Consider the following 25,258-nt stretch of genomic DNA (forward strand, 5'->3'; position numbering starts at 1 on the left):
ATATCTCCTCATTGTGTGATACTTCTTCATTTTTGTCATGTCCTGGGGACGTCATATCAACTTCTTATGTGTTTCCAATAGAGTTATCCATGGAATGTGCATCAGAATTTGGAGATGGTGCTGTAATGCCCGATGTATGTTCTGGACTTGTGAGAATATATGTTTGGCCAGGAGATGATTCTTCATCTGATACAAACCGAGTATGATCGGTGTCCTTGTCGGAATTTGCAGACGGTTCTGATTTATCACGGAAGGGAAATATTTCCTCATGAAAGACGACGTCCATGCTTATAAAAAATTCTCTAGTGGATGGCTCAAAGACTCTATATCCCTTTTGTAAGGTGGCATACCCCATAACGATGCCTTTGGCGGGCTCTAGGACTCATCTTGTCTCGAGGTCCTACCGTTGTTACATAGCATAGACAACCAAAAACTCTTAAATGATGTGTTTCCGGTTTTTTTCTATAAAGCATCTCATATGGAGTTTTACCAGCAAGCATCCGACTCGGCATACGATTAATCAGATAAGCAGCTGTAATTATGCAGTCTCCCAAAAATTTTCAAGAATTGAGGCTTGAAATTTCAAAGCACGCGATACCTCTAATAAATGCCGGTGCTTGCGCTCAACAATGCCATTTTGTTGTGGAGTGTAGATACATGAGCTTTCATGCAGAATTCCATTTGAGGAGAAAAAAATCTCACATTCATTGCTGAAGAATTCCCTTCCATTATCAGTGCGAATGCGCTGAATAGACTTCCCAAATTGATTCTTGGACAGGGAGAAGAAAGTTTTCAGATAATGAAAAACTTGGCCCTTGGACTGCATCAGAAATACCCATGTGGCTCTTGAAAAATCATCCACAATTGTCAGAAAAATCGGGAACCATCACGATTTGGTGTGTGATAAGGTCCCCAAATATCGGCATGGATTAGAGAAAAAGATCTTTTGCACGAGAGACACTATTTGGAAAGGGTGTACGAGTTTGCTTTGCCAATGGACAAATGGGACAATGAGAACAAGGAATAGAGGCGCTATGGCCCAATCTTTGATGACTAACAAGAATTTTATCATTGGTAGCAGAATTACACAATGACAAATTATTCAATTCAACAGATGATAAATGTGAACTGCAGGGAAATTTCATCCAAAAATATAGCCCTTGAGAGATACTACCCAAGCCCATCAGTCTGCCAGTCGAAAGGGCTTGAAATATACATTGATCAGAATCAAATAGGACTTGGCACGAATTTTCTTCACAAACTCGAGACACTGATATTAGATTGAAATTGAAATCAGGAACATATAATACGTTCTTGAGAGTTATGAGTGGGCTAAGATTTATGGTGCCAATCATCATCACAAGTGTGGAATTACCATTGGGAAGCTGTACTGAAGCTGGAATAGGCAATTTATGGATTTTTGAAAAAAATTTTATCACAGCAATATGATCATCGGCCCTTAATCAATTATCCACTTATCATTGGAAATTGAATTCGCCAAACAATATGAAGTACCCAGTGAAGCTTCCAGTCTTGTCGAGATGTGTCCAATTTTTTGAAAGCCTTCATAAGTTCTTGATATTGCTCTTGGTTAATTGGCTGATGTTGTCCTCACTTTGAAAGACAGTTGAAAAATCCTTTTCTCCTTTTTCTCCAGGCTTGCAATGTAGTTTCCAGCAATTATCAATTGTGTGATGAGGGCGCTTGCAATAATCGCAGTATAATTTACCTTTGCCCTTGAAATTTCCCTTTAATGTTGCAGCATATGGCGGTCCAATTGGACCTTTTAAATAGGGCGAGCTCGCTGCTTCTTGTGGACCGTCGGATGCGAAGAAAGAGCGCGGGCCGTCGGATCCTGTGGAGAGCGAGATCACATGCGAGCCGTCCGATGCTGCCGAGAAGAATCCTCGGTGACCGTCGGATCCGATCGGTGGGTGTGAGCCACGTGAGCCGTCAGATCGCCTTGAAGAATCGTGGCCGTCCGCTCCTCCTTTCCTTAGGGTTCGAGAATCTTCAACAAACCCTAAGTTTTGCCCGATTCTCCCCCTTTTTGCTGCTCCTCTCTCCAGAGCACTGCCGTGTACAGCAAGTGCGATTCCTTCTTTGGGATTGTCGAGCACAGCAAGACGCTGGCTTTCCTCCTGCGTTGCAAGTTGGTAGATCCGAGCGAGGGTTGGCGTTGGATCCATGGTGAGTATCTGCGTCCGGAAAGAGAGGTACGATTCATTTAGGGCAAGGAGAAATCTGGTGACTTTTTCTCGTTCCCGGATGGTTCGATATTGTTGAAGTGTCGACTCAGGTCCTTCTAATTTTTCTTCCACCGCATCTAATTCATTCCATAACGCTGAGATCTTGTTGTAAATGGTGGCTACGCTCATGTTTCCCTGTTTCAATTCCGAAAGCTGTTGGGTTAATGAAAAAACTCGAACCCGATCCAATTTCCCGTACATTTCTTTTATATTTTCCCACATCTGTTTTGGGTCTTCCGTCGGCGGTAATCCGGCCGCGACCGGAAGTAACACGGTTTCCGATCCATGTCTGGACCAACGGTTACACTTCCTCCATAGTCGTGCCTGCCGCTCGTCGGATGGGATTGGAATCGTTCCATCAATAAACCCATCTTTTTCTTTGGTCACCAATGCACGCCGGAATTCACGCGACCAGCTTGAATAGTTGTCAGCCCCGGTGAGTTGCTGGGTGATGAGCCGTAGCTCTGGCCCGTCGGCCGTTGTGGTGTAAAGCGGATCGCCGGGTTCCAGCTTGCCACCGTTGGCGAATATCCGATATGGAAAGGGACTCGGTGCAGGAATCGGGTAGGGATTTGCGCCTTGACCCGAACCGCCCAAGCCAAAACGTGACTCGCATTTTGAAATCCGGGTAGGGATTTGTTCCCATACCCGGTCCAATTGAACCGCCCGTCGCTCCGGGCCGATGGCAGGATTTGCCCCATCACCGGTTGGTAGATCTCCGTCGCTCGCACACTTCTTTGGTAGCGGGCGATGATGCATTGGGAATCGACCCATGATACCATGGATACGGCATCCATTGGTAGGGATAGCCCGCGAAGGGTTGTCCTGTATTAGCCTGAGTCCGATGCTGCCATTGCACGTGCGGTTGCTGAATTTGTTGTTCTGGTGCAGAGATGACAATAGATGAATCTTGATTTCCAATGGGTTGCATCGGTGCTTCATTTGCAGACTGGTCGGCTGAAAACGAGGTAAGATCTTTGGTTTTGTCATGTTGAAAAGAAAACTGATTCCTCTGTTAACTCCTTTTGCAGATGAGGTTCCTCACTTTAGGTAATCAACACTGTGATTCCTTCGGCAACACTTTGTCTGGAATTTACACTTTGTCTGGAATTTGGAGTGGCTTACGAGGTAATCGGAGCGGAAGCGGAAAAAGGTAGCTCGATACCATGACAGAAACTGAGGTAGAAGATGAATGCAAAGAATAAGAAGGAGACGTGGGAAATTTTCTGTGTATTCTTTTTGTATCAATTGATGTACAAAGTCGATCTCTATATAATACAATTTGTCTAATAATAAAGCAAGAAAGATTATATTCCTTTAATCTATGTGTATCAGATCTAATCCTAAATTGGCTAAAATAAATGATCTGCATCTTTAAGATATACACCAGATCAGAATCATATCTTCTCAAGCATAATTGCCACACCATAATCACAGATTTATTATTGTTGATCTTATCCTTTCCTGTTTGTATAGTTGAAACAATCAGTCAACTATAAAATGCCAAATGAAGATATGTCAAAAGTCCTTGAGTGCCAACGTTTAAGAGATAAATCATTGGACTACATGTGAATAAAACTAATAAAGCAGGTGCATTAAATGTGACCCCTATTCAAATTTGTGCTTATCGAGTAGAAACATGACAGATTAATGTGGAAATAAAAATGCTGCATAAGAACGTCCTAATCTGGCAATCATTTACCCTCATAGCCGTAGAGTTATCAGGCAGCCTTATGGACCGGCATTGTGATGGTTCATTGATTTCTGTCGGTTTCCAATTTCTTAATTTGTCTCCTGAGTTATCAGCAATTCCAGGCTTCACATCGGCCATGCTCTCACTGTCCTGTAGAGCTCAAAAGAGAGGATGTCATTGAAAGACGCCCAATAAACATGCACACACAAATGCAATTATTGCATCATTTAAGTAATAAAATAAGCAACGAATAAAGCTCGTTAAAAACATTTAACTACCTAATGCAGTGATGATACCACTTCCCATACCTACCATTTCCGCCTGATGGTTTTCTAGTTTATATGCCAGTGCGTGCAGATGTGCGAGGAGCAAAGGAGACAATATTTGGTAGTTTCAAAGCGCCGTGTTAACTGCTGATGTGGCGAGATTTTTTCCTTGATATCTACTTAAAAATTTACATGTCTTGAATTAAATTAAAAAATATTGATGTGGAGTTTCTTTGTGCGGTGGAACTGTTTCCTCTAGCCTCATCTTCCTCGTTCGTCCAAAGCCAGCCACTTGACCTCGGACGAGCTGGCATGGCCGATGATGCGTCGGTGACGCTGCTGGCTCTTCAGATCTGGCCGACCATGGCCATGGGCGTCACCTAGACGAGTGAGGCCGCTGGCTCTCCAAATTTGGCCGTCCATGGCCGTCGGCATCACACACGAACCTTGCTCCGCCATGGCCGGCGACACTGTTGGCTCTCGAGATCTGGCCGTCCATGGTCGTCGGCGTGGCTCATCCCGTGATGCTGTTGAAAAGTTGGAAAAGAAGTTTCTTTTTCTTATTGTTCCCCACCATTCTTTGCTTCTTATATTTTCTATTTTTTTTTTTGTCTCCTTTCTTGTTACGCGCTCTGTCCATGGCCGTCTGCAACTTTTAACGCCGTCTCTTAAGGCGACCTCTAACGGCGGTCATTGCTGCAGCTCGAGGTGATGTCACGACCTTCGCCACGGCCAGATCTGGACGCTCGGCCTCCATTGCCATTGAGCCTCTACATCTGGAGGCGATGGCCTTCTATGGCTGCCAAGCTCGACGTTGTGACCGAAATCTCGGCGGCTTCTCGGCGGTCATGGAGGAGCCGCCGAGCTCGAACCGTTTTTAAGGCAGACGATATCTAGCGTAGAGTCGAGCTCGACTGGATTCGGAGGCGGCCATGGACGAGCTTGAAGCAAGTGAAGGTGGACTAGATCTGGTGCAGCGCCGAGGCCACGACTCGGCTAGATTTGGAGCTCGGCCTCCAGAGCGGTGGTGTTCAAGGGGGCAGCCGGCTAGTCCGAGGTCCATAGCCGGTGGATCATCAAAGGAATTTTATTTTTAATTCAAAATCTACAGAGATGTGTTAAAATATGACTGGATGGATGTGAGGAAAAAATGCTCCGCAAGTCACAGTTGCTGCTGATGTAATATAATAGGACAAGGATTTCTGAAAGTGGCAGCAAGGGAGCACAATGATATATATATATAAAGGCTTTTATTATCCAACGCATAGTACAAACGAAGGCAGGAGGTTTATTTTAGTTGGTGTATTATGGCACGAACGACAACTATTTTGTTTCTGTAACTAAATTCTAGTCACAAATAAATTTTTCTATTTTTAATCCATGAAAGAGAAACTAAGCAAAAATAATTTCTAAGTGTCGACTATCAATTGGTGGAGAGTGACGGGGAGGCAGGTGGTTAGCACATGATGGTTGCATATGACGAGGGCAAGTAAAGAGAAACGTTTTTATTTTTGTTTTTATTCTAGAAATGTAAAAAAAAAATTATTTATTGTTTATATTCTAAGTCTATTTATGAACTAAATTTTTTTGGGAAATAAAAAATAAAATTATATTATCAAACCAATTTTATTTCAAATCTATTTTTAGAATAAAAAAATAGAGACCCAAATGTATTTGCTTTTGGACGACCCTAAGCCTTTTTTATAGGCTTGCATCAACAACTAAGACATGCAAAAATCTTTGCTTGAGTCAGAGATATTTTTAAGGCAAGTATCTCTGCCATGCTGTAGAGATAATTTTTAATAATTTTTCTACACAAAACTTTAGATAATCCTACCAATTTTTTTTTTTAAAATATCTTTCTAGACTTCTCTTCCAAATGCACATCAAGAAATGGGATCAAACATTTTAATTCTGCCACTGGAACCCCTCTATTACCTGGTTTGCCCCAATAGTAGCATTACCAGAACTAAATATCGCAATTGTTGGTTGCAATACAAAATTGAAGACATTTAGTGAGCTCATCTCTATGAAGTCAGTGTGCTCTTGAAAAATCTTACCTTCATAAGAGGGCTAGGAGTGATTCTAGAAGCATCAAAAGGCCAATTGTCCATTGTCCTTAGCAAGCTAATCCCATCAGCATTTGCTAAAATTTTGATACTATTGTCACTTGTTGAGATTGCTAATAGAATTCCTTCCTTGTTAAATCTAATACAAGGTGAAGCCTGCAAATTTAAAGAGCGAGTTTAATGGAAAGGTTCAGCTAATTCAATCATATTAAATTAACAATAATGAATTACCGGCAATTCACTGTCGGCATCAATACTTGTCAAAATATCATTATTGTCCATATCCCAAAATTTGACCATGGACTCGTCTCCAACAGCCAAAAATCTATTTTTGGCAGTATCAAACTGCACGAACCCACTAGATCTCTTTCCAAGTCCATGATAGGTACGCTTGATAGCCCCCTCACTTTCATTCCATTCAACCAAGTATGACTCTCCTTCTTTGTTGGTTCCACATAAGAACAACCTATAGCCAAATAAAATTGCTAAAATAGGTTATCTAAGTTAGAAAGGGTGACATAGGATAAAATCAAGCTTGAAATGCAATGCTGATAGTCTAAACCTTGTTCCATCAGCGCTGTATGCCATCTTGGTAAAAGAGTGACCCGGTGCATCAAAGTCAACTCTTGACCCCATGTTGTCATAAAACCAAGCCTTAATTTTCCCATCTGTTGCTGTTGAGAAGATGAACTACACAATAAAACAATCCTACCATCAATTTCAATAACATGTCTAGATAGAGCACATCCACCTAAAACTCTAATAGATTTCATAAAATATCTTTATAATAAAGTGTACACAACCATAAATATTTTGAAAAAAATTTAAAAGTCATCCCCAATTGCTGCTTCACCCAGGCACAATAAATAGCAATCTATTATTAATTTAAACAATCAAAACTAGAGGAGAAACTGAGGGAGAACAATAATGGAAGCAGAGCAAATTTCCTTCTGAACTTATATCAAGAAGGAAGTCATTATTGTGAAGACTTTTACCCAATTGTTGATGCTTAGTAGCATTGTCTAAAATAATCAAATTTGTAGTTTAATCTTTGGACCATGCCACCATGTTTAACAAGCACATTCGAATCAAGACAGGTCAAAAGTTAGAAGACTTGCAAAATCCTTGAAATGAACAAGGTCCATTAAAACATAGATTCACACTTCTTATACAAATTCAACCAAATTTTTTGACCTAACCGAGTTTTAGCAAACAAAGTCCAATGAATGGTCAAGCGTAGAGCCGATTGGCCATGCTTGCAGCGTGTCCTTGTTAGTACACGAAATAGCCAAGTACCTGAATATTTTCTCTGTTGTGTGGAAAAATGGAATATACGGGTGCTTCATGACCCTCGAAAGTCAGTTGCTTAGCCCCACTCACTGCATCCCATACCTGCCTAACTACTAGTTTGGTTAAAAGGATCAAACAATGGAACATTGTAACACTAAAGAAAATAATAAGAATATACCTTGATCAACTTGTCCTCTCCACAAGTCACAACACATAATTGTTTGTTTGGACATGAAAAGGCAAGATCATTTACACTTCCAACATGAGCCTCGAGCTGTATCAGACATTAGATTAGAGTCAAAAATCAAGTTGAACTCACATTTAGGTGGCAATTGTCACAAGAACAGAGAAGCTTAATTTTTTTCTCCTTGTTTGGCAACAAACCTCAAGGTGATTCCTTATGTCATCACCACCATGATGTGAGTATATGTGCACCATGTGTTTGGAATAAGCAACACCTAAAGTGAACACCACCAATCATCAGTAGTAGTAGCATATGAACTCTTCTTCTTGAAGATATTGCAATGAAGTCTAGTTCTTGGCGCTTTAGTTTTTTCACCAATTTGCAAGCATGTATTGCCTAATTACTTAAGTTGATATAGAAGTAAAACTAACATCTATACATACCGAAAAGGATTCCATCAGGACTCCACATTACATGGTTAACGGATGTTGTGTAGTCATTGGCCAGAGAAGCCTACAAAGAATCAAAACCCATAATCACATGTCCAAAAACAAGACACCATTATTTTATTTAGAATTGAACTTCTATACCTGCAGTGCCATTGAACATGTTCCCAGATCCCAAACCTTGAATTTTCTCACAGCAATCCTTGCACCACTGTCTACTTCCCATACCATGACATCACCCACATTTGTTCCCACTAAAAATTATTGATGCAGAAAATTTGAAGAGTCATATCCCGTGGATTCAAATAGTTAAAGCAAGCGTCAAAAGGACAATGAAAAGCAATCTTCCAAATACCAAAGCACAAACTTATGGCCTACAAGGGGAATAAGTATATCCAACTAAAGAGGATAAGTACACTAGAAGTGCCAAAAGTTATATACGATGCTCATTTTAGTGTCAAAATTTTTCGCTGACTTAAATAAGTGCTAAATCGGAGGAAAAACAATCATTTAAGTGCCAATGATGAGAAATTCCGTCTAAATTGATTTTGCGTCATTTATAATTAAATTTATAATATGACTTAGCAAATTTTCTAAAAACTCTAGTCCATGTGGCATTTCCACGTGGCGTGCTTGGTAAAAGTTATTGCTTTTTCATAACAACTAGCATTAAAGTGATCATTTTAAACAAAATTTGGCACTCAAATTATCACTTTAAATAAAATTTAGCACTCAAATGATCATTATTTATAACTTTTGGATGACGTCATTTAAGGATTATATGCTGACGAGACACGCAAATGAGCCATGTAGAATTGAGAAATTAATAAAATATAATCATGTCGGATTTCCCATGATCCAAATCGGAGTTGACACTCAAATGATCGTGTTTTTTTTTTTTTAAAGTGGCACTTAAGTGATAAAAAAAAAAAATTGGTACTAAAGTGAACGTCGTACATAACTTTGACACTTCTAGTATACTTATCCCCAACTAAGATAAGCAAGAAACATGGTCTTCATAGAGTAAGAAAGAAGTGCTAACCAAGCAACAGAATTTGTTGCACTGGATGGAAATCCATACTCTTAACAAGTGAACCTTGACTTAGGGTAATGACTACATTTCTGGGCAAGTCATCTGAAGAATAAGAACTTTGACCGAGGCTTTGGTAGTTGTATGTGTCAAGTAGAATGTTTATTGGCAAATTTTTCACCTAATAGAAGGTCATAAAGATTACAAAACCAGTGAGTCCTTTAGAGAATAGATCAAAACCATGACACTCAAAAGATGCAAAACTCATATGAGAACTACTCTTTTATTAGCATACTAAGCACAATGAATGCATGATGGAGAAGATGTAATCATCACTTACCTAGTCCATGCTCCTCATTAATGCTACCAATATTGGCATAGGCTATTTACATGACGATACCAAATACGAAAACACAGACACAGCCCAATATGACACATCACCACATGTTTAGATATTTACATGTTTTTGTCTAATTCAATGATTTGACATGTCTAATAGAAGTCATGATGAATTGACATGGTCACAAACACAATTAAGACAAGCAAACACAAATTGACAACCTTAGCCCCTTTGCTCCATTATCTCTCCATCAAACTTCCTATTAATCCTTCCAATCCTCAATTATTTCATTAGGTTAACATCATGAAAGTTAAGGGTATCTAGGAACCTGAAAAACTAAAATTTTCTTCTTGTTGGGTGGTCTAGGGCTCATCTCACCCCAAAAGCTAACTTAAAAGGTGAGGCTTTCCCTCATATTTATAAATTGACCACCATCCATTTCCACAATCAATATTTATAAATTGACCACCATCCCTTTCCACACTTCTAAAGATTCTCAATGCATGATCATATGCCGCAATAGCACAAAAGTGAGAGCACTTTCAGAAAGTTTTCGATCAATGGCATGCAAAAAAAGATAATTAAAAAAGAGAAACGCAAAAGAACGGGAGATATTATCCAACTTCACTTTATAATTTAAGAAAACCAAAAATCCCCACTTCCATGAGTAGAAGACTTAAAATAGCAAGAAGTGCATGTGACAACTCTAAGAGATCTAGTTATGAATGTTGAGAAAAGCATTCCATACATAACAAATAATAAATCACTCTGTAAAATACTTCTTTTGTAGATGGAACCATCCTCTAATTACTGAAGAATGATAAATAAAAAGCAAGATGAAATAAGTACTTCATATGAGATTCCAAAAGGTCTTGATCTCTTCAAAACATGTTCAGAATTTGCCATTTGGTAGTCCATGGATGAGCTGTTGGCAGGAGGACTCTTGGGATGCTTTAAGAGAACTGCATCGAAAGACAAAAAATAAATAGAATGCCTAACTAACAGCTTGGACTTTTGGAAAATACAAAATCAAGTTTCACAACTTTCAACAAAGTGTTATAGAAAGGTTTGGGAGGCATTCAAGTCAATCAGAAATAGTGAGTTTCTTGAGAAAGTTTAGTTGAGAAAGATTCAACGATTGTGGAATCTAGTAAGTGATACCTAGAGCTAGTATGCGAGAGCGCAGCTCATATAGTTTTTGATACTTGTCTAAATCAAGATTGTTTGGCGAAACCAATTGGCCATTATTACTAGCTGGCCCTTCTAGATTTTTCCATCCTAAAGCTCTTAACCCTTGGAGTTCTGCCAATATTCCCCGGTCATCAAGTAGTTCTATTATAGGAGTTTCACAAATGTCCAACATCCTCAAGTTCTGCATACTTCTAATGCTTTCAGGTAGTTCTTCAATGGCGGTGGATTTCAAATGCAGCTTAGTCAATGATGTCAACTTTCCGATCGAGTTTGGGATTTGTCTCAATGAGTAGCATCCCGACAATGACAACCAAGATAGAGACACAAGGGAGCCTATGGAGTCTGGAAGTTGAGCAAGTTTTTTGCATTCTCTTAGGTCAAGTTGAGACAGAGATGCTAAATCGCCTATTGAGTTAGGCATGCGGGCTAACAATGCACAATAAGAAGCATCTAAAGTCTTGAGCTTCTTTAAAGATCCAATGGATTCAGGCAATTCTTCAATGGCCATAGATTTCAAATGCAACTTAGTTAATGATGTCAACTTTCCAATCAAGTCTGGGATTTGTCTCAAGGAGTGGCATCCCGACAATGACAGCTGCGATAGACACACGAGGGAGCCTATGGAGTCTGGAAGTTGAGCAAGTTTTTTGCATTCTCTTAGGTCAAGTCGAGACAGAGATGCTAAATCGCCTATTGAGTTGGGCATGCGGGCTAACGATGCACAATAAAAGACATCTAGAGTCCTGAGCTTCTTTAAAGATCCAATGGATTCAGGCAATTCTTCAATAGCCATAGATTCCAAACGCAACTCAATCAATGATGTCAACTTTCCAATCGAGTCTGGGATTTGTCTCAAGGAGTGGCATCCCGACAATGACAGCTGCAATAGACACACGAGGGAGCCTATGGAGTCTGGAAGTTGAGCAAGTTTTTTGCATTCTTTTAGGTTAAGTCGAAACAGAGATGCTAAATCGCCTATTGAGTTGGGCATGCGGGCTAACGATGCACAATAAGAGGCATCTAGAGTCTCGAGCTTCTTTAAAGATCCAATGGATTCAGGCAATTCTTCAATGGCCATAGATTCCAAACGCAACTCAATCAATGATGTCAACTTTCCAATCGAGTCTGGGATTTGTCTCAAGGAGTGGCATCCCGACAATGACAGCTGCGATATACACACGAGGGAGCCTATGGAGTCTGGAAGTTGAGCAAGTTTTTTGCATTCTTTTAGGTTAAGTCGAAACAGAGATGCTAAATCGCCTATTGAATTGGGTATGCGGGCTAACGATGCACAATAAAAGGCATCTAGAGTCCTGAGCTTCTTTAAAGATCCAATGGATTCAGGCAATTCTTCAATGGCCATAGATTCCAAATGCAACTCAATCAATGATGTCAACTTTCCAATCGAGTATGGGATTTGTCTCAAGGAGTGGCATCCCGACAATGACAGCCGCGATAGACACACGAGGGAGCCTATGGAGTCTGGAAGTTGAGCAAGTTTTTTGCATTCTTTTAGGTTAAGTTGAGACAGAGATATTAAATCGCCTATTGAGTTGGGCATGTGGGCTAACGATGCATAATAAAAGACATCTAGAGTCCTGAGCTTCTTTAAAGATCCAATGGATTCAGGCAATTCTTCAATAGCCATAGATTCCAAACGCAACTCAATCAATGATGTTAACTTTCCAATCGAGTCTGGGATTTGTCTTAATGAGTGGCATCCCGACAATGACAACCAAGATAGAGACACAAGGGAGCCTATGGAGTCTGGAAGTTGAGGAAGTTTCTTGCATTCTCTTAGATCAAGTCGAGACAGAGATGCTAAATGGCCTATTGAGTTGGGCATGCGGGCTAACAATGCACAATAAGAGGCATCTAGAGTCTCGAGCTTCTTTAAAGATCCAATGGATTCAGGCAATTCTTCAATGGCCATAGATTTCAAGTACAACTCAGTCGATGATGTCAACTTTCCAATCGAGTCTGGGATTTGTCTCAAGGAGTGGCATCCCGACAATAACGGCACACTAGAGTCTCGAAGTTGAGCAAGTTTTTGCATTCTTTTAGGTTAAGTCGAAAGAGATGCTAAATCGCCTATTGAATTGGGTATGCGGGCTAACCACATCTAGAGTCCCGAGCTTCTTTAAAGATCCAATGGATTCAGGCAATTCTTCAATGGCCATAGATTCCAAACGCAACTCAATCAATGATGTCAACTTTCCAATCGAGTATGGGATTTGTCTCAAGGAGTGGCATCCCGACATTGACAGCTGCGATAGACACACGAGGGAGCCTATGGAGTCTGGAAGTTGAGCAAGTTTTTTGCATTCTCTTAGATGAAGTTGAGACAAAGATGCTAAATGGCCTATTGAATTGGGTATGCGGGCTAACGATGCACAATAAAAGGCATCTAGAGTTCTGAGCTTCTTTAAAGATCCAATGGATTCAGGCAATTCTTCAATAGCCATAGATTCCAAACGCAACTCAATCAATGATGTCAACTTTCCAATCGAGTCTGGGATTTGTCTCAAGGAGTGGCATCCCGACAATGACAGCTGCGATATACACACGAGGGAGCCTATGGAGTCTGGAAGTTGAGCAAGTTTTTTGCATTCTCTTAGGTCAAGTCGAGATAAAGATGCTAAATCGCCTATTGAGTTGGGCATGTGGGCTAACGATGCACAATAAAAGACATCTAGAGTCCTGAGCTTCTTTAAAGATCCAATGGATTCAGGCAATTCTTCAATAGCCATAGATTCCAAACGCAACTCAATCAATGATGTCAACTTTCCAATTGAGTCTGGGATTTGTCTCAAGGAGTGGCATCCCGACAATGACAACCAAGAGAGAGACACAAGGGAGCCTATGGAGTCCGGAAGTTGAGCAAGTTTCCTGCATTCTCTTAGATCAAGTCGAGACAGAGATGCTAAATGGCCTATTGAGTTGGGCATGCGGGCTAACGATGCACAACAAGAGGCATCTAGAGTCTCGAGCTTCTTTAAAGATCCAATGGATTCAGGCAATCTTTCAATGGCCATAGATTTCAAACAACTCAGCAATGATGTCAACTTTCAATGATGTTTGTCAACTTGGCATCCACAATAACAACTCGATAGACACACAAGAGAGCTTGAACAAGTTGAGCAAGTTTTTTGCATTCTCTTAGGTCAAGTCGAGAAAGAGATGCTAAATCACCTATTGAGTTGGGATGCGGGCTAACGAGGGACAACCAAAGGCATTTAGAATCTTGAGCTTCTTTAAAGATCCAATGGATTCAGGCAATTCTTCAATTCCTGTGTTTGATAAGTCTAGCTGAGTTAACGATATAAGAGAGCCTAGGGATTTTGGAAGTCGAGCAAGTTGTTCACAATATGAGGCATTTAGATTCTCCAACTTCGTCAAACAACCTCTTGAAATTGGAATCTCTAGTATATTAGTTTCATTTATGAGAAGTTCCCTCAATTCTTCCATTCTACCAACTCCTAGCGGTAGTTCCTTCAATTTATGACAATAACCGACATTCAAGGAGACAAGGGTCTTGATGTCCTCAATAGAAGGATGAATCTTTTCTAGACCCTCACATTCTTCAAGTACCAAAATCTCCAAGCTCTTGAAAGCGGACAAGTCGGGAGTTGTTCTAAAGCACAATTCGAAAGGTTGAGAACTTTGAGCTCCGTTGCCATCTGAAAGAAAGAGAGATTACCATTTTGAGATTGGACAAAAAAGATATACTTGTTCTTCCTACTCCTTCACAACTATCATATTTAATTTTAAATGTTTCTTTTCAATAGTGTATTTCCTTAAGCCAATAAATAAATGTTTTTAAGTAGATCATGGCAAAGAGAACGTTAGAGATGTATAAGCATAACTACAATTATTTGCAAATAAAATTTCATAGAAAATATCATGTTTAGTTTTTTGAAGTTATGACTATGTTGTTATTCATTGATTAGATATATGCAAATTTTATTGTCAAATTACAAATGACAAAGTCAAATGGAAGAAAAGAGATGCATTCATTTGGTGCCATGTTTTCCTTCAATATTATGAAATTAAAGAGAAATGGCTACTTTAATTATGAAAAGCAATTTTTAAATGCTATATGTATAAGATATAACAAGGTGTTGTATTAAAAATATTTAAATCCCATTTCAAGGATAATTTTAGTACTCATATAACATTACTACTTTACAAATGTGTTGTATTGTAACTTCAACAATCAACAATAATAATGAAAAAATATTGTGTGCAACAAGTCAGAGTAGTTCACAAATTATTTCCATTACTCTAAAAGTAACAATGAATTTAGAATTTTAGTATGTTTGTAAAACACAAACCACTGTGAGGGTTTTTGTTTCTCCATGAAAGAAGATCCACATATAAATATAACAAGAATTGCTAAAAAGACATACTTTCAAGGGGGAGAAATTAACTAGAAACCATATACAATTTAGATTAAAGTTAAGATAGGCACAATATTGTAATTATATTTTTTGATGGATGTTAATTAATACAATTAAAAAAATTATTAGTAGGTCTGATGTTAAGCATGACTAGTTGTTAAAATATTAAGGGGCATAAGCTTCTAACATATTTAAGTGCCTATAATTTCCCCTTATGCTTAGAGGAAAATCCATTGTATGAGAAAGGATTTTCAGAAGAAATAAAGGAGAACTTGGTGCAATTGGGGCCGTTGATAACACATGATTATTTATAAGAGATATGCCTTCTCTACATCTTACCTTTAGTGGGCCCCATCCTCCCCAGTCCTCCGAAATCTGACTATTCCTCAAGTCGAGCACAATTAATTTCTTCAGGTGAAAGTTGGCCTCTTCAAAATCCAAGCAACAAGACCCCCATTCAAGCCATCTTAATTTAGGAAGTAAGTTCTGAAAATCTCCAGTAAGATTCACACCGTTCACTTGAAGGAACCTTAAGTTGGTCAATTCTTTGAAGTTCTCAGCCGCGTAGCTTTCTCTATATAAAAATGTGAAGCTCAAGAGGTGGTCCTTGAATTTTCCTCTACCAATTATGCCCTTCACAATTTGCATGTTTCAAATTCCCAAAAGTTGCATCCTTTCAATATTACAATAGAAGGCCTCTCTTCATGCACAAACTACCTCAAATATATCTATAAAATCTCATGCCCTTTATTTGGGAAACAACAAAACCCTAACTCATATCCTTTATATGTGGAACAACATGGCTCTTATGGTTCAAATACATCTATCAAACTTGGCATCAAAACATGTATAAATACTAAAGAATCCCAATTGTAGAATCCCTCTCTTTTTCTTATGTATCTTGTTTGCAATTCTCAATAGCAAAATAAAAACAAGGATTCCATCCCAAAAAGTACACATGTGTTTTTCATTCATTTCTTATCATGTGTTTTTTTAATGAGTGTTTTTCATTACATGTGGAAGAAAACATATATCAAATGTTATATAAATGATTTTTACTTCTCTTTTTATGACTACAGATGTTTACTACTATCTATTCATTTTGTGTTGATTTTGTTATAGAGGAATAGCAGTCATCTAATTTTTTGTCTAATTTGCCCATAGATTAATAAGACCTTGCTAACAGACAGATTGGACATGAAGATTAATCATATTATGTTAATATTACTTCTGTGCAAGAATATGGTTGTGAAGTTTTTTAATCATATTAGTTTTATTACTAATTATCTTCTTTTATAAATTTCTAAAAAAGTTGCAAGTGTAAAGCTATGTTATCATTCAAACGTAATATTTGATGGTTCTCTGTATAAAAATAAGGTCATGTATGTATTGTTAAAATACTTAACTTCCAAGTTTAATAAGGAAAAATTTAATTTTATAATACTTCAAATTTGAATTTTTATAATTATGGGATTGAAGATGTATGTTTGCTAATAGATGTTTTGTTGAAGATACATGGTTCTCAAATCAAATTATAAAGGTATTGTTAAAAACATATCATTGCAAATACATATTCTTATAGAAGTACAATGTAACGTTGTAAACAAATCTATAATTTAATCTCTGAAAATTTTGTTTACATTTTTCCGAAACCGTGACTTGGGAATTAATTTTCAGATATGTTTATGTATACATAAATATCAAGATCATGAATATTTGTTGGTAAGTGCTCATTACTCTTCTAAACGAAGTCATTTAGTTCTATGGTCTTTATTCTTGACCATACACTATTTGTTGAATGATAAAAATAGGATCTCCAAAATAATATATTGCTAATATTATTTACTTCATGAAAATAGTATGTTTATTTTAAATAACGTATATAAGTAGAGTTCCCATCCATACTCTCATTAAGGAACATGCCTATTCAAAGTATTACATTTAAAGATGCGTCACTTTTTGAATTTTTCAATGATTGGTTTAGGCTCCATTGATTATATATACGGTTCGTTTGTTATTCTACTAACGTTTCTGATTTCTCGAATTTAAAATAGACAACCATCAATTAGTGTCATTGACTTTATTATTGCATGAAAAGACAGTTCTCTTCAAAAAATGACATTTAAGAAATAATACATTATTCATATTTTGATGAATAGACACCTTCCTTAGAAGTTACATGCTTGGACCTCCTCTTCACATTTTCGGTGGCATATTTGTAGACAACTTTATCTAACGGTTCATGTATTATATTCAGTTCTTTTATTTCTTTGAACTTAGTGGTATCAATTAATATTATTTAACTTTTTATGTTTAAATTAACAGACACCATTTTTTTTTTAGAAAGGGTAAGTTTGAGTAGACAAGTTTCTTCGTATTTTCAATAGTAATTTAGAAGGTATTTGTTTTGAAATAGTATGTTTGTTATGTGATTTGCGATTCATCTTCTTTTTGCATTTAAATACATTGCATAAATTTTAAACAAACTCAACTTCACTTATACAGTAAATTCTCTTACGCAGAAATTCTTTCTTTTTGAAAGATGAAATACATGTGATATGTCCTTGGAGCTATGCCATTACTCATAACTCAACAATTTTCTGGCTAACTAGAAAAATGGAAAATGCCTCTTCTCACTTGCAACGCCCATTTATTCTTAAAATTGAATGACCTTCCACATTGTGTCCCTGTCGACACATTATGCAACTATATGTTAATATTCCTTAATTACTTACATTTGTATTTCCACTTCTTTGTTTTTATTATTAACAACACGTACTTCTTTTTGCAGCTTCTTTTGCTCTTTTTTTTTTTTTTTTTTTTGGGTGACAACTTCTTTATATTACGTCTTCTTCTTATATTGAATGGAAAGAATGCTTAGATTTTCTATTTTTCTAGTGTTGTAGATCCTAATAGTAGGAGAAGTCTTCTCTTAACTTCACCAAAAAAAAAAAAAAAATAGTAGGAGAAGTCTTGCGCTATGCACAAGATTAAGACTTGCATTTTTTACAGTAATCTAGTATCTCGTTATTTTTTAAGATTAATTAGAATATAAGTATGTGATTACCAAATAACCTGTGCCATTTAGTTTTGCACATTTATACGCTTCATTTATATATATACTTTATAGCAATGGATTACCAGTGTACGTTTAGATTATTAAAACATGTATGGTTGCTGTAATGACTATTATAGTATACAATGTTTACTCGCAATGAAAGTTATTGCAACCCGATTATAATTACTATCACCCCGTTGTGTAGTAGCTATTACTACCGGGCCATAGTAGCTATTTCCAAAATACATGTCTTTTTTTTTTTTGCTTTCACTCTATAAGTGTTATATTATTGACTATAATCAACGTACATATTAATTATAAGTAAAATCATTTATAGTATTATGTAATAATAATATCAATGATACTTATCTTGACTTTAATCACATATTATATCATTAATAAATAGAATGTTAAATAATAGGCAAATAGTCGATGAAATAGTGATTATGTTATCTTGATAATTCATTATCACTTATAAGGTTAAAAATTATTTATTATATACTAATTAGCACAATGTTAGTGGCTTCTTATTAGGTATGGTTATCTAAATTTTCATAAGTTAATATTATATATTCATAATAAAATGATCATGTTAATTACTAATTATATTAATTATTGCAATAATTAATATTATCAATCTTACTATTAATTATGTAACAAGAAATATTTATGTTCATATGATCACATTCCATATGATTAAGTTTAAATCATGATCACAAATTAATTATTAAATGATTAAAATTCATATATTAAATTGTAATTATCCATAATCACAATCTATATATGTCAAGCTTTAGAAATACTATAAATAAAATAAACCATCATAGAAGAAAACAAGTATATGTTTAGAGGCATCTATTAAATGACTGCCTACATTTCTATAATAAGTATAGCGAAATGTATAGTAAGTTACGACTATTATGATTGAAAAGGTGTGTGGATAGCCATTGTGACTAGAAAATATTTATCATCAAAAAAAAATAATAATAATAATAATAATAATAATAATAATAATAATAATAATAATAATAATAATAATAATAATAATAATAATAATAATAATAATAATAATAATAATAATAATAATAATAATAATAATAATAATAATAAAGTTAACATGCTTTACAATAGGTGAATATAATAAAATTGTCCATGAAAGAAGGAAAAAGAACATATTGTTAGAGTGTTCTATTATATGACTCCATATATATAAGTGATGGCTGTTAAGATTAAAAAGTTCTATAGATACTTAACATGAGAAACATTCTGTTTATTTCATAAGTGAATCATATGAACAAATCAAGAAAATAGGATAGCTCATATTAAATAAGTTAATATTATAAACATACCAAATATGTGCTAAATAAAAAGCTTACTAAGAGTTGAAGGACGTTGAAATATGCATTATGATGTGGTATCAATTTATGACAAATAAAAAATGGTGGGAAAATTGTCCAAAAGGTCCTAAACCTATTATATTTTTGTCAATTCAATCATAAATTTTTCAATTTTGCTAATCCAGTCCTCAACTTTTTTACTTCTTGTCAATTGAGTTCATTTGGCCAATTTTGGCCGAAAATTGTTGGCGTGGCCAATTGGCATTGATGTGGTACTTTTTGAATAATATTTTCATAATTTTTTTAAAAATTTATTTTTTTTTTACTTTTGTCTTTTTTTTTTTTTGTTTTGTTTTTTTTAGGGGGAGGGCTAGTGAGGGTTATCGGGCGACCCTTGCCGGCCATAATCGAGGGCTAGACGATCCTCGCTAGCCCTTGGGGAGGGTGTCGCCGGCCCTCACTAGCCCTAAGCAAGGGCCCCAACACCAAGGCTAGTGAAAGCCAGGGCTCACGAGTCCTCGCCCAGAATCAACGAGGGCCGCAATGCCCTCCCTGGTGAGGGCTCACGGGCCCTCCCTTGCTTTCACCAAAGGTCGAACTCGCTCGCTAGCCCTCAACCGCCAACCAACCCTTGCCCCCTAAAAAAAAGAGAGAAGTAAAAAATAAAAAATAAAATTCAAAAAAATTATTAAACAACGCCACACCAACACTAGCCATCGACATTAGTAATTTCTTTGTCGAATGAACTCAATTGGCAAGAAGTAAAAATGTTTAGGATTAAATTAACAAAATGAAAAGGTTTAGGATAAATTGGTAAAAATGCAATAGATTTAGGACTTTTTGGATAATTTTCCCAAAAATGGATAAAAAAAAATATATGTACCATGATAGTACATGTTTAACAAATAATGATATGATCGTCAACTAAATCTTTGAGAAATAAGATGCTCACTAGGAAATAAATGACGTGGAAATAACTGTAAAACGTGACAGCATATATTTGCCAAAGAAATGGGATTAATAGAAAAATTATCCATCGTCACAAAAGAAGTACTCCACGAAAAGCCTACAAGACGAAAATAATATTTGCACATACATCATAAATAATTTGAAAGCCACATTGGCAAATTGAGGGTGTTAACTAACGCTTGACAACAAAGGGCTCAATTGCACAAATTATGAAAGATAAAGGACAGCATTGAGAGGCCTTAATCGTATTGAAAAGTTTAAAACTGAATTGATTGTTGTGCAATATATTTAGAACTTTTTGAACAAATATTCCCATTGCATGATCATATTGAAACTCAACTTCATGTGTACACTAAAATTCTGCAACTCAATTTCCTTCTTTTGCTAAAGATGAAATTCATCCTTGGAGCTATGTCATTAGTCATAACTCAACAATCCTCTGGCGACCTAAAACAAAGTAGAAATGCCTCTATTCAGATGCAACATAATCTTCATTGTTAAAATATAGAATGTTTTCCATTTCGCATCCGCCGGGAATAACCTTCTCACATTTATTCCTAAAATTGAAAGAACTTCCAGAGTATATCCCCTTCGACAAATGATTTAACTATTTATTAACATTCCTTAGTTACTTCATTTGTCTTTCCACTTCTTTATTTTATTTCTTAATAACACATACTTCTTTATGCAACATCTTTTGCTTCTTTTTTCTTAGTGATAACTTCTTTGTATAGTATCCTCTTTATAATGCAAGAAAAGAATGTTTAGATTCTCTACTTATCAAGTGTTGTGGATTGTAATAGTAGTAGAAGTCTACTTTAATATAATATCTTGTATTTTGGAGGATTAAGTAGAATGTGAATACATAATTAACTCAATATGAACTACCTTTTGTGGACAAGCTTTAAAAAAAGGAGAAAAAAGAAAAAATAGGCATGGATCAAAAGAAGAATGTGAGATGGTGAGTTGCAAGAGTATGTTGTGGGGTACTTTTGCTTCGTTCCCAATTATTTCATCAATCGTTTGACATGTGTCCAATTTATTCCTTAAACCAATCAAGACACATGAAATGGGAAGAGCTAGAGAGAAATGGATATAGAGCATTCCATTCATATTTGATGGATGAGTATAAGTCATTGACCATCTCTCGTTTTCGCAAATTGGTCAAATTTAAGACTAATAGAGAAAAGTGAGATACTGAGACTAGAGTGTGCAGCAGAAAGTTATGGCTCTATTACTTCCATCTAAAACTATATGAGTGTTACTACTGACGACTCTTGTGATTGCAAAGGTGTCCCATTATGACTAAAAGTAACCATCATCACCAGAAAAAAATTATTTAAACATGCTTTACAAGTAGATGAATTTAAAAAATAGCCCATCATAAAAGAAAAAAGAATATATGTTAGAGGGCTCTATCACATGACGACATAAACTTCAATGATAAGTATAACGAAATGTATAATAAGTGGTGGCCATTATGATTAAAAGTTCTAGGAATACTCATTATGAGAAAATATTTTGTCATATCTTATAAGTAAATTATAATAACATCCGTTAAAAAAAATTATAACATGATAGCTCACATTTAACAATTAAATGATAGAAATGTACTAAATATTTGCTAAATAAATTGCTTGCTAAAATTTGAACGATGTAGAAATATTTATTATACCATGGCAGTCAATATTTGGTAAATACAAAATCAATACAAGAATTAAGTCACATGATAGTCCATATTTAACAAATGTTGATATAAAATTACGTAAATATTTTTGTTAACTAAGATGCTCACTAAGAGTTGAGCTATGTAGAAGTGATTATTATGGGATGATAGTGAAAATTTGACAATAAATGTTATTAGGGGATTAATAGATAAATTATCCATTGTCACAAAAATAAAAAAAAATAATAGTAGCAAATTCATAGAAAAAATGTATGCACTGTTATAGAAAGCCTATAGAACGAAAATAAAATTGGTTTAGAGGGTTACATTGCAAGGTTGCATATATATCTTAAATAAATATGAAAGTCATATTATCAAATTGACAGTGTTGACTAATGATTGATGACAAAGAACATGATTACATAAATTGTGAAAGACAAAGGACTATAATGTAAAAAAAAAAAAAAAGGAAAGATAGGGGACTAAATCACATAAATTGTAATACTTAGGAGACAAAAACTATACTTAACCCAATCCTAAAAAATACGGGACCAAGATAGCCATTCCCATAAATGAATGGAGGTCTCATTTATCATGGCAAACAACTCATAAGAAAGTCAATACTCAGTAAAAGAAAATATTATGAAAAGACCTCACAAGAAGTCAAAGCAAAAATCTAAACATCACATATGTGTATCAAACATGTACTGGGAAAAGCATGGCCGCCAACAAGAAATCAGCTTTTCTTTGAAAGTGCTCTGTCAAATATTATGCTTTTTTAATTATTTTATTGCATTAAAGTTACCAAAGGAGAGTGTCCTCATCACAATAATATGAGATAGAGGTATATATAATTCACCAACAACCAAGAAATTGGTCCTCAATTATGTTCCAAGAATCAGGCAAAAACAAAATTAAGCAATTAATCAGAAGAGCTCTTTTGCTAGTAGAAGTGACAAGTTTTAGGGACTTCAGATTGACAATAATTTTTATCTCAAACATAAAAGAGAAGATGGACTCACATTCACTAAGAGAAGTAGAAAAAACTCTTACCTTATTATTGTAAATCACATCTTCATCTTCCTCAATAATCCATAATCTGCTACGATTTTGAGGTTCCCTTGATTTTCTAGATAAACAATTTCCCTTCCAAGATCTCTCAATTGATCATGCATCATTAGATCACCCTCTTCATCAATTTTAATAAGGGACATAAGACTCAATACTTCAATCCCCTTCCCCGGAAAAAAACCACATGCATCCCACATGTAAGTCGGATTTTGTTTAGATGATCCAATAAAAAAACATGCTATATCCAAAAAAATCTGTTTCTCCCGATAGTCTAATGCCTCATAACTCACCCTCAACGTGTCTTGCACTCTCTTTTCAGGCACCTTCTTTAATTTCTTTAATGTATCTTTCCATACTTTTTTTGTCTTTCCATATAAGAATGAACCTATAATTTTGAGAGCTAAGGGAAGTCCCCCAGTAGTTAATACAACATCACGAGAAATATCCTCATCATCACTTGGAGGAGAATCCTTTCGAAAAGCATGTCTACTAAATAAAATCAATGATTTATCTAAAGGCAACTCGTTGAGTGGGTACATGTGGTCTACTCTAGCCTCGTCAAGGATCCCCTTGTTTCTAGTTGTTATGATGACTATACTTCCTGCTTTAAACCAATTATGATCTCCGGCCAAAGCATTCAAGTGAGTAATATCATCCATGTCATCTAGAAGAACAAGAATTTTCTTACTTTTAAATCGAGATTTGATGACACTAATTCCCTGGTCAGCATTAGACACATCAAGCGATTTTCCTATTATGTCATAAATGAGTTGCTTTTGTAGGCATATAATACTCTCGTCGTGACATGTCTCTCGAATATTTGCCACAAAGCTACGAGACTCATAATGATTACAAAGCTTGTTGTATAACACCTTAGCAAGTGTTGTCTTACCGATGCCGCCCATTCCATAAATTCCAATCATATTTGTATCACTAAAATTAGCATCAATGTAGCTCATAATATGTTCCACATGATCATCAATTCCCACCAATTGTTTGGGAACATTTAGCAAAAACAGCCCTTTTAACTCACTCATAACTTTTCTGACAACTATTTTAACTAATGTTCCTTCATGCCTGTCAAATAACAATAAAAATTTCAATATATGATGGAAATATTTATATTCTTTTTCAAGTATGATCTAGTTATGAGAAAGTAAACAATATTGTGGTGGAGAATAATGTACCCGTTATCAATTTTCTCCGACTCCAATCCTTTCAAGGAACTGACTTCTTTGAGCGCTTCTTCCCATTCCATCATTTCATCCATATTCTTTTGTTGCGCATTGACAGCATCTCTCAATCTCCCTGTAAGATGCCGCATTTTTGAGGGTTCCACTTTGTAAAATATGGGCAACACTATTTGCCCTCTGTTTCTTTTGCATTTCAATATATGAGCCAGCTCGCGAAGGCACCATTTGCTAGAAGCGTAATCCTTTGAAATAATCGGGATGGAGATCTTAGATTGTGTAATACTGCGGAGAAGTTCTGGTCCAATCTCCTCACCAACACGGAGCTCATTGTCATCTCTGAACACATGAATTCTTGCATCAACAAGGCTGGTGTAGAGATAATCAGTGAAACCTTTGCGAGTGTCCCTCCCTCTAAAGCTCAAGAACACTTCATAATCATTTCCTTCTGTCTTTTTGGTTCCACCTTCATAATCACCTGCAAGTGGAGATGACCATGAGGAAGAAGCCCCGGAATCCTGATCTTCTAAATGAGTGGGTTCATTTCTTTCCATCTCAAGAGAATTGGAGGACGAGGAACATAGCCTACAAAGGCAGTTCAAGAGGTCGAGGAAGACGCCCCACATATCAAATCTTTTAGGCTCCGCCCTCGTAGTCACCTACAAAGGCAGTAAAAGAGACTGGTGGAGTAGAACCTCAAAGGAAAGCAGGAAACAGAGATGAGAATATATGGAATCCCACACTTGAGAATTGTTGAAATCTCTGTCAGGGCTCATTTCGTAACTACATTCAAACAAAAATGAAGTCTA

At 36.2% G+C, this 25,258-nt stretch overlaps 3 protein-coding genes across 5 annotated transcripts; all 3 read right to left on the reverse strand.

Annotated features, from left to right (window-relative positions):
* Window positions 1-3,696: 3,696 nt before the first annotated feature.
* On the reverse strand, window positions 3,697-25,258 carry LOC104436857 (topless-related protein 4). Of its 3 annotated transcripts, XM_039310270.1 has the most exons (13): window positions 24,447-25,239; window positions 23,242-24,336; window positions 10,417-10,529; window positions 9,240-9,408; window positions 8,342-8,451; window positions 8,195-8,264; window positions 7,952-8,025; window positions 7,746-7,841; window positions 7,574-7,669; window positions 6,840-6,967; window positions 6,509-6,743; window positions 6,269-6,433; window positions 3,697-4,092 (listed from the first exon to the last, which is right to left on the reverse strand). In XM_039310270.1, exons 3-13 carry the CDS (start codon window positions 10,483-10,485, stop codon window positions 3,874-3,876), a joined length of 1,431 nt encoding a protein of 476 aa, XP_039166204.1. In that variant the 5' UTR covers window positions 10,486-10,529; window positions 23,242-24,336; window positions 24,447-25,239; the 3' UTR covers window positions 3,697-3,873. The 3 variants fall into 3 exon arrangements, with proteins under 3 accessions (XP_039166204.1, XP_039166205.1, XP_018726080.2); XM_039310271.1 differs by lacking the exons at window positions 9,240-9,408; window positions 23,242-24,336; window positions 24,447-25,239 and having other exon boundaries at window positions 3,699-4,092; window positions 10,417-10,531; XM_018870535.2 differs by lacking the exons at window positions 3,697-4,092; window positions 6,269-6,433; window positions 6,509-6,743; ... (6 more) ...; window positions 9,240-9,408; window positions 10,417-10,529 and having other exon boundaries at window positions 20,929-24,336; window positions 24,447-25,258.
* On the reverse strand, window positions 10,715-12,691 carry LOC120291781 (disease resistance protein RPV1-like). The gene is made up of 2 exons (XM_039309512.1): window positions 11,482-12,691; window positions 10,715-11,100 (listed from the first exon to the last, which is right to left on the reverse strand). The coding sequence occupies exons 1-2, from the start codon at window positions 12,689-12,691 to the stop codon at window positions 10,715-10,717; spliced, it is 1,596 nt and encodes a 531-aa protein (XP_039165446.1).
* Window positions 12,819-13,793, reverse strand: LOC120291782 (disease resistance protein RUN1-like). The gene has a single exon (XM_039309513.1). The coding sequence runs from the start codon at window positions 13,791-13,793 to the stop codon at window positions 12,819-12,821; it is 975 nt and encodes a 324-aa protein (XP_039165447.1).

This window comes from Eucalyptus grandis, chromosome 3 (genome assembly GCF_016545825.1).
Source record: "Eucalyptus grandis isolate ANBG69807.140 chromosome 3, ASM1654582v1, whole genome shotgun sequence".
In the NCBI taxonomy this organism is placed as follows: domain Eukaryota; kingdom Viridiplantae; phylum Streptophyta; class Magnoliopsida; order Myrtales; family Myrtaceae; genus Eucalyptus; species Eucalyptus grandis.